General features: G+C 40.4%; 1 protein-coding gene across 1 annotated transcript in view; it reads right to left on the reverse strand.

The window, feature by feature from the left end:
• The window catches only part of TANGO6 (transport and golgi organization 6 homolog), a 168,422-nt gene that overhangs the window by 38,265 nt on the left and 114,609 nt on the right, over positions 1-15,548 (reverse strand). Inside the window, exon 16 of the mRNA XM_079723876.1 lies at positions 504-655. Within this exon, the coding sequence (XP_079580002.1) occupies positions 504-655 (152 nt within the window). The remainder of the gene's footprint in view (positions 1-503; positions 656-15,548) is intronic.

The following is a 15,548-nucleotide window of genomic DNA, read 5'->3' on the forward strand; positions in this document are numbered from 1 at the left end:
TGCTCATTTATCCTTTACCTACTATGTACCAGGCACTGGGTATAAGGCGGTGAACAAAACATGGAACTTAATTACTCTTTTCTGATAAGACCCCGTCTCCCTGAATACAAGGCACCTCCAACCGAAGAGGGTCCAATTAGAGTATGTATTTGCCTGAGAGTTTTCTGTAAACAGATGAGACTCACAGATGGCCCAGAAAACTAGGGAAAACTTCTGTTTGCACTTCCTCAAAGCTTCTTCAATTCTGTTATGTTTCCTTGGACTCTTTATAATAAATCCCCTTTTATGGCTTAAAGTAGGTTAAAATGACTTCCTGTCACTTGCAATTAAAAAATTCCTACTAAATCAACTTTCAATATACATATGAGAATAGTGAGGCTGAGGGAGGTTAAATGACTTACCGGATCTAGAAAAAGAACACAGGTCTCCTAACTCCCAGTGCTGAGCTATATCATAGGTTCAAGTAAAAACAAGCTTTAGAGAAAGGAATCAACATGCAGTACCTCATGAACCACAGAGCCCAGCATGAAATCCAGCCTCTGGCACAGTTCTCCAAGATTGGATAAGCTGCTGGCCCTGTGAGCACTATCTGGATCTCTTGCTCCCCTCAGGAAGGTGTGGATCAAAGGTTCTCGGTACTCTGAGACCATGTCCCCTGTAGAAAAAGGGAAGAAATCAAAATACTTCAAAACAAACTTTCAATTTCTTAAAGAAGGAATAACATATCACCATGGCACACTGTACGGTGTTTTATACTTTTTTTTTTTTTTTTGCAGTATGCGGGTCTCTCACTGTTGTGGCCTCTCCTGTTGCGGAGCACAGGCTCCGGACACGCAGGCTCAGCAGCCATGGCCCACGGGCCCAGCTGCTCCACAGCATGTGGGATCTTCCCGGACCAGGGCATGAACCCGTGTCCCCTGCACTGGCAGGCGGACTCTCAACCACTGCACCACCAGGGAAGTCCCTGGTGTTTTATACTTTTCAAAGTACTTGCATAACCATTAAAAATCATGCTCTGGAAGAATAATGTTAGGGAAAATATTCATGATGAATTATTTTCTGAAAAAGCAAGTAGAATCCCAATTATAACCTAAAAACCTACATGGGGAAATAAAATATTTGAAGACTTTAAAATGTATATATATATAAAAGAGAAAAATGTACATATCATAAGTGCATAGCTTAATAAACTTTCACAAACTCAATACAACTGTCACAGTCACACAAACAGCAAGTATGGTCCTAGGCTAGAGCCTGGTCATTAGCCCAGTACTCTTCCTACACTATCACCCTACCTACTCAAGCAAATTGAGTGAAAGACAATCAAGGCATTTTGGGTCCTTGTCAAAGAGAGATCTATGATTCTTCACTCATTTGGCAGATCTTTACTGAGAGTCCTACTATACGCTAAGCACGGCTTCTGATGCTTGGGATATACTGGTGAACAAAAGAAGCAAAGAGTCTTGCCCTCTTGGAGTTTCCATTGTAGTGTAAATTACACAGTATGTTAGAAGGTAATAAATGCCATGCGGTGGGGAGGGGGGCAGGAGGAGGAAAGCAGCGTGGAAAAGAAAAAAAGGAGTAATGAAGATGGTGGCAGACTTCAGTTTTTAAAAAGATGGTCAGGGTTGGCTTCATTGAGATGGTTGAGACATCTAATCAAAGGCTAGAAGGTGAGGCTGTCGCCCATGTGGACATCTGGGGGAGGAGTACAGCAGGAAGAGGGAACAGCTAGTGTAAAAAAAAAAGCTTGTGGGGGAGCATGCCTGTGGAACATCAAGAAAGCCCAAGAGGAGGCTAGAGGGGTGATGGCAGGGGTGGGTGCTGGTGCAGAGCTTACAAGCCTTTGTAGGCCTCTGTAAGGACTTGGGCTTTTTCTGAGTAAAATGAGAGGCCTTTGGAGGATTTTGAGCAAAAAGGTGCTAAAAGATGACTCTGGCTGCAGTGCTAAGAACATGCAGTAGTGTATGTGTCTGTATGTGTGTCTGGGGTGGAGCAAGGGTACAAATTAGGAAGCTACTGCAGTAAGCTGTTTGAGAGAGGATGGTGACATGAACAGTAGAGGGGGTGAGAAAAAGATTCTGCATATATTCTGAAGATTACACCAACATGATTTCCAGAGGACTCCAAGAATGACTTCCAGGATTTTAGCTTTTGTGCCTGGAAGGATGAAGTTACTATCAACTGAGGTGGGAAAATCTCCAAGTGAAGCAGGCCTGGAGCAGGAGAATTCAGTTTTAATATGTTGAAGAAGTAGTGGAAGATATATAGAGAGTTCAGAAGAGAAGTCTGGATTGAAGATATACATTTTGGAATCAATGGAATGTAGATTATATTTAAAACCTTGAAACTAGATGTATAATCAAGGGAGTGAGTTTAGGCAGGGAAGGGAAGAGGACCGAGGACCAAACCTGTACCCTTCCTTCAACATTAAGTCTGGGAAGGGTCTGGGAAGGGAAGAACCAGCAAAGGAGACTGAAAAGGAATAACCAGTCACGTAGGAGAAGAATTAGCATGGTATCCTAGAAATTAAGGGAAGAAAGTGTATCAGAGAGGAAAGAATGGTCTGCATCAAATGCTGCTAATAAGTCAGGTAAAAGAAGACTAAAAATTGACCATTAGATTGAGTAACAATGAGGTCACTGTTGACCCTGACAAGAACAGTTTGTTTGTTTTTTTTTAAATAAATGTGTTTCTTTTTGGCTGCGTTGGGTCTTTGTTGCTGTGCACGGGCTTTCTCCAGTTGCGGTGAGCAGGGGCTACTCTTCATGGCGGTGCGTGGGCTTCTCATTGCGGTGGCTTCTCTTGTTGCAGAGCACGGGCTCTAGGCGCGTGGGCTTCGGTAGTTGTGGCACGTGGGCTCAGTAGCTGTGGCTTGTGGGCTCTACAGCACAGGCTTAGTAGTTGTGGCGCACGGGCTTAGTTGCTCCACGGCATGTGGGATCTTCCCGGACCAGGGCTTGAACCCGTGTCCCCTGCATTGGCAGGTGGATTCTTAACCACTGAGCCACCAGGGAAGCCCGACAAAAACAGTTTTGATGCACTGGCAGGGGTAAGCGCATGATAGAAGTGGGTTTAAAATATAATGTGAGGGCTTCCCTGGTGGCGCAGTGGTTGAGAGTCCGCCTGCCAATGCAGGGGACACGGGTTCGTGCCCTGGTCCGGGAGGATCCCACATGCCGCGGAGCAGCTGGGCCCGTGAGTCATGGCCGCTGAGCCTGTGCGTCCGGAGCCTGTGCTCCGCAACGGGAGAGGCCACAACAGTGAGAGGCCCGCGTACAGCAAAAAAAAAAAAAAAAAAAAAAAAAAAAAAAAAATATATATATATATATATATATATATAATGTGAGAAAAAGAATTGGAGACAGATCACTTAAGGAGTTCTCTGCACAGCATATCAAAGAAATGGGGTGGTAGCTGGTCAAGGAAGTGGGGCCAAGAAAGGTTTTTGCATTATTTTATTCTTAAAGAGAGGAGAAAGCACGCCAAGGCACTCAGAATTGACCTTTTTTTTTTTTTTTTTAATGGAAACAACTTCTTCCTCCACAGATGGGCTGAGAACTAAAGCTGCTTTGACTTGATCTTGGCTCTGAGGCCCTAGCTCCAGAAACCAAGTATAACACTCCACTTCCAGTCTTTCTGTAGCCCTAAGGTAACATGATTATCTAAATGGTGACAAAATGATTTCTGAAGCATATGTTTAAAGTCACCAAAATGGTAACTTACATAGAAAAGTCACCAACCTGCTCTATATCAGGCCCAGTTAAAATGCCTCAAATGCCACTTCCTTTGTGAAAACCTCCCTTAATATCCTCAGTCAGCCTTAATTAGTCCTCCTTGGAAGTCCCACAGTACTTTGTACTTAAATCACATTTGTTACTAATGCCTTGATTCCTAGATGTTTTCAGCCTATATCTATTTCTCCCATTAGACTATAAATTTCTTGAGGGTAGAACTTTGCTTCATCTCTGTTCCTATTGGTTCTTAGTAATCTTTGCACATACTAGGTACTCAACAAATACCAATGTTGAACCGAATTCACTCATTTATTCAATAAAATGTAATTATGCAACAGTATCATGCTAATGTTCTAGGGATACAAAAATTGATAAAACGTAATCTTTACCCTTTAAGCAGCCCGAAGTTTAGGGGGTGGGTATAAACAGATAAGTACCAACAATTACAGTACTGTGCGGTTAATGCCATCACAGAGTCAAGCAGAGGTTGCTTAGCATAATGTCACTAATCTTAAGTCACTTGGAAGGGGGAGGAGGAGGAAGTTTATTTTTTGTTTTCCCTCAAAGTCAGGAACACAATGTACTTTCCTTACAATACAAGAAAAAGATGAGGACTAATTTCTCTAAAATGCTCCCAGTTCCTAACACAATACATGCAGTCACAAGACTCACCTCCTGCTCAGTTAATATCAACATATATTGCAGAAATGGAATCAATGAATGACTTAGCCATAGCCTATTTTCAGAATAGAAAAGAGGGGACTTTGTGCCTACTAGTATTTGCATTTCTGAATATCAGTCCTAGTGAAGGCAGTCACATGTATGCACAACAAAATCTGCATAAAGGCTTCTCTGCAGAACTGTAATAGTAAAAAATGAGAAGATATAAATTAAATATTAATTAATGTGGAAGTGGTTAAATAACCATACATATTATGGAAAACTGTGTGGTCATTAAAAGGAACAAGATAGAATTAAGTGCAACAATATAGAAAGGTTCCCCTGGGACTTCCCTGGCGATCTAGTGGTTAATACTCTGTGCTTTTACTGCAGGGGGCATGGGTTTGATCCCTGGTCGGGGAACTAAGATCCCACCTGCTGCGCGGCCAAAAAGAAGCTATTAAAGAAAATTTAATATTCCTTAAGAAAATATTTCTAAAGGAAATATTTAATTTCCTTAAGACACTGTTAAGTGAAAGAAACTAATAGAACCAGTATCATTCCATTTACGTATGTAAAAATGCACACACATAACTTCTCTCAATATTAAACAAACCACACTTACAGATTTAAATATGTATATTAAATATACAAACGCATAGAAAAAAGAGAAAAAGGATTTACTACTCTTTGGACAAATAACTTGTCCAAAGAGTAAATACAACCAAGATCAAACTTAGGTGGTCTGACACTTAACTCCTATGATACTATGCATTTAAGATATTTCCAACTAAGAGGAAAACATATCTTTCTACTTTTGTTATAGTACTTTCCCTTTCTGGAGCTAGAAACGGGCGTGCTCGTTCTGCAGTGTGAGATGTGCATCCAGAGTTAAGAGCTCTGTGTTCTAATTTTGGCCCTGCTGCCAACTAGCAGTGTCACTCACAGCAATTCCCTTCACCTCCCCGGACCAACTGGAGATGAGTCAATTAGATGAGATGGTCTCTCTGGCCCCTTCCAGTTGGAAGTCTATGAGGTGATGAGTCACCTTTGGCTTAGCCATCAGGGGAATGAGATTCAGGAGACTTAGAAAGGAAGAAAAGGCACATATTCATGAGTACTGGAGTGGGAGGCTGCTGTGGTTAAAGGAATGAAGGTCCTTGATGGGAAGGAAGTCACTGAGAAATGAAGGAAATCTGGAAATCCATAAGGAGGGGAAACTGCAGGTTGAAAAGGTAAGAGCAGATGACAAACTAGTTAATATTTTCTAATGTAGGGATTTAAAGTTAAAAATAAGTGGTAAACTAACATAACATTGAAATTAACTATATTTCAATTTAAAATGGATAAAAAAAATAAGTGGTAAAGAAAAGACACTATGTGCCAAGTACGGTGCTAGGCACTATGGACCATAAACAAGAAAGACAGAGTCCCTCCCCTCATGGCATTCAAAGTCTACTGGGGAAGAGGAAAAAAACTGACCAAGCAATAACAATGGAGTGAGTTGTGCACAAAATGGTGACAGAGAAAGATACTTTTATGAGTAATGTTTTGATCTGGTACCAATTTCCATTAATAACAGCTCCAGTATTCTTTTTCATCCAGACTCAAAAGCCTGGTGTTCTTTTTTGACTTCTCCCAGTTACCCTTCAGTCAATCAGTCAGTTCATTTATTATTCTTCGATCCTCATTTACTTCCCTATGGGATTTGAGGCAACTTACAATAAAAAATATTGAAACTGAATTGAATATTTTTTAGAAGTTCTATAGTAATTGAAGAAGTACACATATCCCAAGCTAAGAATGGTTATTGCAAATGAATCCCAAATTTAGTTTAGCAATTCTGGTAGCTGAGGCAAAAAAGGAAACAGAAAAAACATAGTTCCATTACTCAATAAAAGAAAGAACATAGATTCGTTAGGAGACAAAAACTTCAGGAAGAATACCAAGAGGTATCTCACTCATTCATTCAGCAAATCTTAATTGAGTGCCTACAATATTCCAAGTACGTTCTCAGTACTAGAGATAATATAGCATGAACAAGAAAGCAAAGTTCCCATCTTTATGAAGCCTACTTCTAGTGGAGGAGAAAGACAATAAATAGTAAATAAACTTTCCAGCAGCAATAAGAGCTACGAAGAAAAATAAGGAGGGGGCAGCCGTTAAGAGTCAGGGGTGAGGGCTCAGGGAAAAGCTGTCAGAGGAGAAGAGCTGAAGGAACAAGTAATGTGAAGACCTGGGGGAAAAGGGAAGAGCAGAATGGACAACAGAACTTTTACATTCAATGTAGAAATCATATGGCTGTTTCTTACACTGACCTACCATAAAAGTCAAGGACAGGGCTTCCCTGGTGGCGCAGTGGTTGAGAGTCCGCCTGCCGATGCAGGGGACGCGGGTTCGTGCCCCGGTCCGGGAAGATCCCACATGCCGCGGAGCGGCTGGGCCCGTGAGCCATGGCCGCTGAGCCTGCACGTCCGGAGCCTGTGCTCCGCAACGGGAAAGGCCGCAATGGTAAAAGGCCCGCGTACCGCAAAAAAAAAAAAAAAAAAAAAAAAAAAAAAAAAAAAAAGTCAAGGACATACCATTACATTAACAAAACCAAATTTTAACATTCCATTTATATAAATTCCTGCCCTGCCAGAGCTTCATTACAACTTTCCAAATGAGCATCCATTTAACTGCATGCTCCACCAACCCCACTCCCAAGCGTACCTAAGAGGAGCCAGTGGAGACTTGGATCTCAAGAGCCCTGTACTGTACCCAGTCAGCTGGCTCTGGGCCCACTTGCTACCTTGTTTTCCAGGTATTGGACTGGACGAGCTGGGACACTCCCTGCATCCACTCTGCATGCATTTCTCAAAGTGCCCTGCTGTCATGTTCTCTGCAACCTGACCTCTCTTAGACCTCACATACACAGTCAAGATTTGCCACACCCTTGCTCAAACCTGGTCTTCTTCGGGGATTTACAGCTCTGCCCCCATTTCCTGGAGGCTCTGCTAGCCTCTGACTGTCCTCCTTCTCCCTAGCTCTTGTCATGCTGTGTGGCTGGTTTCTTAAGACTGTACTGGATCCTAGTCTCCAGGTTGGGGGTGAGCCCTGACCAGGTTTCTATGCAGAACAAAATGAATGCATATGATCAGAGAATACAGCTTCAAGGGCTGCAATAACAGAATTTAAAGATCCTACAAAAAGGGTTCTTAATTTGAGCTTTAGGGATCCCTACATGTCAAATTTTGTTGTGTACACCTCACTGGCATTTTCCCATTCTTCCTTGTAAACAGCACTCTAATTCTGTTCAAATATCCACCTTCCCCACTGCCCAACCATCACTTATGTGATTCAGGCTAAGGTCTTTGTTGCTTTAAATGAATCACGGTGGACATATCCCCTGGCCTTAACTGCTTTGGGCACGTGACCCAGTCTGAACAATGAGATGTGAAGGAAAATCTGTTGGAAGACCCTAAGAAAATATTTTGCCTCTGGTTATAAGAATATTACACCTCAAAAAAAAAAGAGGGCTTCCCTGGTGGCGCAGTGGTTGAGAGTCTGCCTGCCGATGCAGGGGACACGGGTTTGTGCCCCGGTCTGGGAAGATCCCACATGCCGCGGAGCGGCTAGGCCCGTGAGCCATGGCCGCTGAGCCTGCGTGTCCGGAGCCTGTGCTCCGCAAGGGGAGAGGCCACAACAGTGAGAGGCCCACGTACTGCCAAAAAAAAAAAAAGAATATGACACCTCAGAGCTGCTGCAGCCAAATGAAACTATGAGGAACCAGGGGATGAGACTAATAAAGCTGAGGCTGGCAGAGTAGAAAGATGAAAAGATTTTGGATCTTGAATGATGTCATGGAGGCAAAGGATTAACCAGTTCAGAACTTTCTGTCATATGCAATGATTCATTCCTTATTGTTTAAGCCAACTGAGTTGGGAATTTGTTACCTGCAGCCAAAAGCATTCTGATATGACATATGAAAATTTAACGCTATAGAGTACTTCTATGTCAGTTCTATGTTTATCAATACAAAGCCAGAGAGACTTCCCTGGTGGCACAATGGTTAAGATTCTGTGCTCTCAGTGCAGGGGGCCTGCCTGGGTTCGATCCCTGCTCAGGGAACTAGATCCCACATGCATGCCGCAACTAAGAGTTCGCATGCCACAACTAAGGAGCCCGTGTGCTGCAACTAAGGAGCTGGTGAGCCACAATTAAGGAGCCCGCCTGCCTCAACTAAGACCCAGCACAACCAAATAAATAAATAAATATAATAATTAAAAAATAATACAAAGCCAGAAAAGTTAGATTTGCCAAAACAAACTTAAAGCAGTATATGTTTTTAAAAGGATTCAAAAGTCAATTTTATAACATATAAAAGAAAAAATTAAACCCAATAATTTTCTTTCTTCTAATTACAATTTTAATTGGGACAATAGACTAGTATACGGCATGACTCAAAATATCAGTGTGTGTAATATATATATATATACTTTGCCAAAGAGCAGAGTCATCTTTATACATCTGCCAACCTGTTAAATAAAGAAAGGTGAGTAACTATTTACAGTAGGAGCTCATGTGAAGGGGTTATATGCTGAGTATATTTCACAACTACTGACTAACTAGTTCATTTAAAACCTCAGGCTCTGGGACACCCACTGCTATTCCTTAGTTTCTGATTAAGCAACAAAACCTCAATTATATCATCCAGGAGGGGTTTTGGTTAATATATATATTTTTGGCTTTTGCCTTTTTGTGTTTTTCTTTATCCAGATGAGAAGTTTGTATTGCTTCAGTTGAAACTTATTTGAACCACAAGGTTCCAAGATTCTAATTCACCTTTTGTCAGAAAAGGTGGCATACACTTGCCCCCTGACAGGGGCAAATATTCATTACCATCCTGTTGTCTCCTTAAAAGTATACATATTATATGGCTTTTACAAAAAATAGTATTGATTTTTGAACTCCCTCACCCCCATTTTCAGAAAGTATTCACAGTAGACTACAATATTTAGACTAAGAGATACCCATGGAACTGAAGTTGGAGAGTCCACCATCTTTTTCCTCAGGCCTTCAGAAACAGCTTCAGGGAAATGAACACAGTAAACCCAAGACTACTTTTAGAAACTTACTCAAGTTGATTCTAGTCAGTGGGGTTTATCCTAGTTCAGCTCTACGGCTTTTCCTTTGTGCAACGACAATGACAACACCTGGCTATTTGCATCTCCATATTCTTCTCAGGAAGTCAGCAATAATCAACCTTATTGAGAAGCAAACAGCTGTGTATTCAAGGAAACAAATGAAGGATCCAGATTTGTTTGAACAAACTTGATTAAAAAAACGAGGTGCTTTGGAAGGTGAAAAATCAAGTGCATAGTGAAAAGAGAGCTGGAAAAATTTTAACCTGCCTGTGACTTGTTTGTATCAATTATCGTATATATGAAAAGATTCCTTCAACAAATTAGGACTTGGAATTTTTTTTTTTAGTCAAGCTTGGCAATGGTACTTTGAAGTCTACATTGATAGATTCATTTATGCCTATCAGATCCCACCTTCCCTCATAAAGGATCTGAGATGACCTGAAACAAGAGACACTTACATAGTGAAAGAGCTATCAAATCTGAGCTGACACAGTAAACTACTGGAGTCAGGAGACCTGCTGATTTCAAGGGCTTGACTACTCTTCTAGTTCAGTGAAACAGGTCATAAAAGTGAAATCAAGAAAAGTCAAGTGAGAAAGAAAATTCCACTGCTGGCCAAATCTTTACACCATCCTTTCAAAGCTCCGTAATGTCTGCAGAGCCCTCTATTCCTTCTTTCCTTCTTCTCTTCCCTTCTTTCTCTCTTTCTACCTCCCCCCCTTTTCTTTTGAGACATAGAAGGGAACACTGATAAAAAATCATTCTTAACTACTCTCTTCTATCTACCAACAGGAAATAACTAAGAAATATCCTATCCTGCTGGTTAAGGTGCTGTTGGGTAAAGGCAATTATATTTTCCAAAGACTGAATGATCACTTACAGCCAGCACTCTCTGTAATCAGAAGTTGACATACATTCTGAGTAATGTTTTAGACCAATGTTTCTTAAACACAAACATGGGCAGTGAAATTGCGCAGTGCAACTTGATTATAATGTGGATCCAGGTGATTCAGAATTATCATTAAAATGAAAACACAACATTTAAAAAATTCTTTTAAAGAATTCACAGACCCCTGAATTATATCAGAATTTAATCTCCAGACTCCAGCTCTTCCATCTAGCTAATTCAATAAAAACATTAAAACATGTAATGTGTACTACAATGTGCAAGGGGCTCTAATGGGCACTAGAGATTTAGAGGTGAGGGAAATTTTGCATATATATGTCCAGCTGATCCAGTACAGCTGATAATTTGAAAAAGACTGATAATGCTTTTTTGAGCAAGGGAATGGCTTAACTAGAGATATATTCTTGAGTTTGGTGAATCTGAATTTATACGTGTGTTCAGAAAGGACAAAAGTCTTTGTTCTATGACGTAGAATGAGGTTTGCATCGTAATAATTAATCTCCAGCTGGATCACTTCTACTGCAATGCCTTCAGGACACTCTTACACTCTGTTAACTGGCTGCAAAGTCACAGTCAGCCAAAGGATATGATAATCTTTTAGAGATCAACTCTTTTTTCCCAAATGAATAATGATTCAAATAGTATGGTGTTTTCTCTACACAATAAGGGTAGTAAATAAAATGTTAAGCCACATGGAATGATTGAAAATTTCTACAATCTTTAGCAAGAGAAAGTCTTTTTCTATGATAGTCACAGAGGAATCAGGTCATTGATAGCACAGTCATTGTAGGGTGTGGCCTCACCAGCTCAGAAGTGCTGATGCCTACTTCACTCTCAATGCAGGCATGAAAGTAATTTATTCCACTTGAAGCAACTGATGCCTCCTAACCTACTTTTTAGCTCTTGCTACCAGGTGTCAAAAGTAGGTATTGAGACTAGCAATTAATACTCTGAAAATGAAATTAAGAAAACAATTCAATTTATAACTGAATCAATCAAAAAGAATAAATGCTTAAGAATAAATTTAACAAAAGAAGTGGAACGTTTGTACTCTGAAAACTACAAAATATTGTTAAAAGAAATTAAAGAAGAACTAAATAAATGGAAAGACATCCCACATCCGTGGATTGGCAATGCTGCCAAAATTGATCTACAGAGTCAATGTAATCTCTATCAAAACCCCAGTTACCTTTTTCCCCCCCAGAAGTTGGCAAGCTGATCCTTAAATTCACATGGGAATGTAAGGGATACAGAATAACCAAACAATCTTGAAAAAGAAGAACAAAGCTGGAGGACTCCCATTTCCTAATTTAAAAACTTACTACAAAGCTACAAAAATCGAGACAATCTGGTACTAGCCTAAAGACACACCTGCAGATCAATGGAATAAACTGAGAGTCTAGAAATAAACTCTCATTTTTATGGTCAATTGATTTTCAACAAGAATGCCAAGATAATTCAATCAGGAAGAGAATAGTTTTTCAACAAATGGTGCTAGGACAACTGGACATCCACATGTAAAAGAGCTGAACCCCTTCCTTACACCATATACAAAAGTAACTTCAAATGATCATAGATCTAAGTGTAAGAGCTAAAATTATAAAACTCTTAGAAGAAAACACAGGAGTAAATCTTTGTGACTTAGGTTAGGCAAAGGCATTTCAGGGACTTCGCTGGTGGTCTAGTGGTTGATAATCTGCCTTCCAATGCTGGGGAGGTGGGTTCAATCCCTGGTCAGGGAACTAAGATTCCACATACTGCAGGGCAACTAAGCCTGCACACCGCAACTACTGAGCCCCCATGCCTCAACTAGAGAGCCCGCGTGCCGCAAACTACAGAGCCCACACACTCTGGAGCCCGTGCACCGCAACTACAGAGCCCACACACTCTGGAGCCCATGCACCACAACTAGAGAGAAGCCCACATGCTGCAACAAAAGATCCTGCATGCCGCAACGAAGATCCCACATGCTGCAATGAGACCCAACACAGCCAAAAAAAACAAAAGGGCATTTCACATACAACACCAAAAGCACAAGTGGCAAAAGAAAAAATAGGTATGTTGGACTTCACCAATATTAAAAACTTTTGTGTGTCAAATATCACCATCAAGAAAGTAAAAAGACAACCTATAGAATGATGGGAGAATATATTTGCAAATCATGTATTTGATAAAAGGCTTATCTTCAGAATCTATAAAGAACTCTTACAACACAATTAAAAAAGACAAATAGGTCAAATTCAAAATGGGCAAAGGATCTGAACCGTATATTTTCCAAAGAAAATATACAAATGGCACATAAGAAGATGCTCATGGGCTTCCCTGGTGGCGCAGTGGCTGGGAGTCCGCCTGCTGATGCAGGGGACATGGGTTCGTCCCCCAGTCCGGGAGGATCCCACATGCCGCGGAGCGGCTGGGCCCGTAAGCCATGGCTGCTGAGCCTGCGCGTCCGGAGCCAGTGCTCCGCAACGGGAGAGGCCACAACAGTGAGAGGGCCGCGTACCAAAAAAAAAAGAAAGAAAAAGAAGATGCTCAGTACCATTAATCATTATGGAAATGCAAACCAAAACCACAAGATACCACTTCATACCCATTAGGATGGCTATAATCAAAAAGACAAGAACAAGTGCTGGTGAGGAGAAGAAACTGAAACACTAATACACTGCTGGCCGAAATGTAAAATGGTGCAGCCACTTGGGAAAACAGTTTAGCAGTTCCTCAAAAAGTCAGAGTTACCATATGACCCAGCAATTCCACTCCTTCGTATATACTCAAGAGAATTTAAAACACATTCCCACATAAAAACTTGAACATGAAATGTTCAAAGCAGCATTATTCATAATAGTCAAAAAGTGAAAAGAACTCAAATGTCCACCAACTGATGGATGGATTTTAAAATGTGTTACATCCATACAATGGAATATTACCTGGCAATAAAAAGGAATAAGGTACATGCTGCAACACAGATGAACTTTGAAAACATGTAAGTTAAAGAAGCCAGTCAAAAAAAAAATGTATGATTTCATTTATAGGAAATATCCACAAGAAGAAAATCCTTAGAGACAGAAAGATTAGTGATTGTCTGACTGGTCATGGGTACAGGGTTTATTTTGGGGTGGCAAAAATGTTTCAAATTTGATTGTGGTGATGGTTGTACAACCTTGGGAACATACAAAAAATTTTTGAATTGCACACTGTAAATTGGTAAATTGTATAGTATATGAAGTATATCTCAATAAAGCTATTTTTTTAAAAGGTAAGTTTGGGGCCGGGAGGGGTTAAAGGAGGGCTACATAATCTAGTTCACGTTGAAGCTGGAAAAATAAATAACATATAAAAATCTTCACATATTAGAGGAGAAGAGGTATATGTGTGTAAGCAGAATCTGATATGAAACGCACCTCTGCCTTCCAGCAGCTCAGAGACCAAAGGCTTGGGGGCAGATCTCACAGACAATTCACAATGGTTGCTCCCTTCAAACATGAAGTAGGAGATCCGGATTCTTTCATGATGTGCCCACTACGGGAACCGGGTCCTGCCCTTGACCACCAGTCAAGCAGAACCCAGAGCTTTCCCATTGCTTTGTGAATGGCATTGCTTCTGCCAGCTCTTTGCTTCCTTATTTGTCAGTAAAAGATGGTGCCAACACAATTTCAGTCTTTACTACTTCAGAGCTGGCAGTTTAATGGGTAACATTTTTTAAACCTTCTAAATGAATTTTCATTGCATCAGCTTTAAAAAATATTAGTATAATATAAAAGTCTCTTAAAAGAGGCAAGAAAAATATTGAAGATATAGACTCAAAGGTTCTTACATACAGTTACAGCCATTTGGCCCAACAGTCCATCTCTGGGTATGCCAAACCACATCTGACAAACATTAACCCAGGGATAGTTAAGACCTCCTACCAGTATTTTAAAACTTTTGTGCTCCAGCCTTTTTATTACGTCCATCCCAATCTCTTCTGCTCTTTATTTCATTTCCTCTTAAGGACCAGGCTCGAGTGGAGGTGGAGACCTGGAGTCTTTGTCTGCCTATCTTTGAATCTTAATCTTATCTTTCCAGGCTCCTGGATCTCATTTACATTGTTTGAATTGCCTCTGTAATCTAACCAGTTCAAGTAGGCTCTTCCTTTTCCAAGACAGTACACTTTTTGTACTTTCAGATTTTATATTAGATATTTTGGGGAGAAAAAAGAGAGTAAAGGTACAAAAAAGGTCAAATGTCACAATACACACTTCACTCACTAAAGCTGTTACTGAAAAAAGGAATCCAGAGAAACTATTTTTCCTCCCATTTATTTGGGAACTAAAGTAAATAGATCCCTGGGGATGAGTAACATGGTGGAGAGCCACATGCCCTCACAGAAATATTCCTGCTGACCTGGTCAATAAGGAAACAGGAGACAAAATATAGATCTGATTCTCTGCATGGACCCTTTTATGTCCTCAATAATATCTAGTAATTTTTCCTGCATTTTAGGGCCTGGAACTCTATTTCACTACTGAAAGAAATACAGTAGAAGAATTACTTGTTTTTTGTAACATTTCATCAATACAACTTATTGCTGCGACTGGACCAGAGTCAACAGAGACAATAATTTATGTCAAGGTCAGAAGGAAATTAGATTGACATGACAGATCCTGACAGGCAGGATTTCCTTTCCAAAAGCCATTTAGAGAATTAAATAATTTAAATGCAATTAATTTTTTATGAAATTCATCATTTAAAAAATTCATAGGTAAATTCTGATCTATTAACAACAATTACTTTTCAGCCTTGAATTTCCCCTGCCGCTCTGGGGAAATCATCTCTTTTCTGATTTTAGTATCCCTTCTCCACATAGCCCTTTATGAACAGGGGAGAGATTTTAGTTAAGATAGAATATGCAGCTACAGTACAGTGGAATAAAAAAACGTTGTGTCCATCTGTAAGCCTCCTTATCTGCAAAGCACTTGTGCGCCTATTACCACATAAGAATTTGAGTTTGGTGGAAAAAAAGATGCTTAACTCTGTATTACAAATAAGGAAAGAGAAATTTGTAACGGGCTGATCCCAGGTCACACAGCTACTGAAAGACAGATACATTCTCTTGTCTCCCAAACAGAGGGCTCTTTC

Source organism: Hyperoodon ampullatus, assembly GCF_949752795.1.
Source record: "Hyperoodon ampullatus genome assembly, chromosome: 18".
In the NCBI taxonomy this organism is placed as follows: domain Eukaryota; kingdom Metazoa; phylum Chordata; class Mammalia; order Artiodactyla; family Ziphiidae; genus Hyperoodon; species Hyperoodon ampullatus.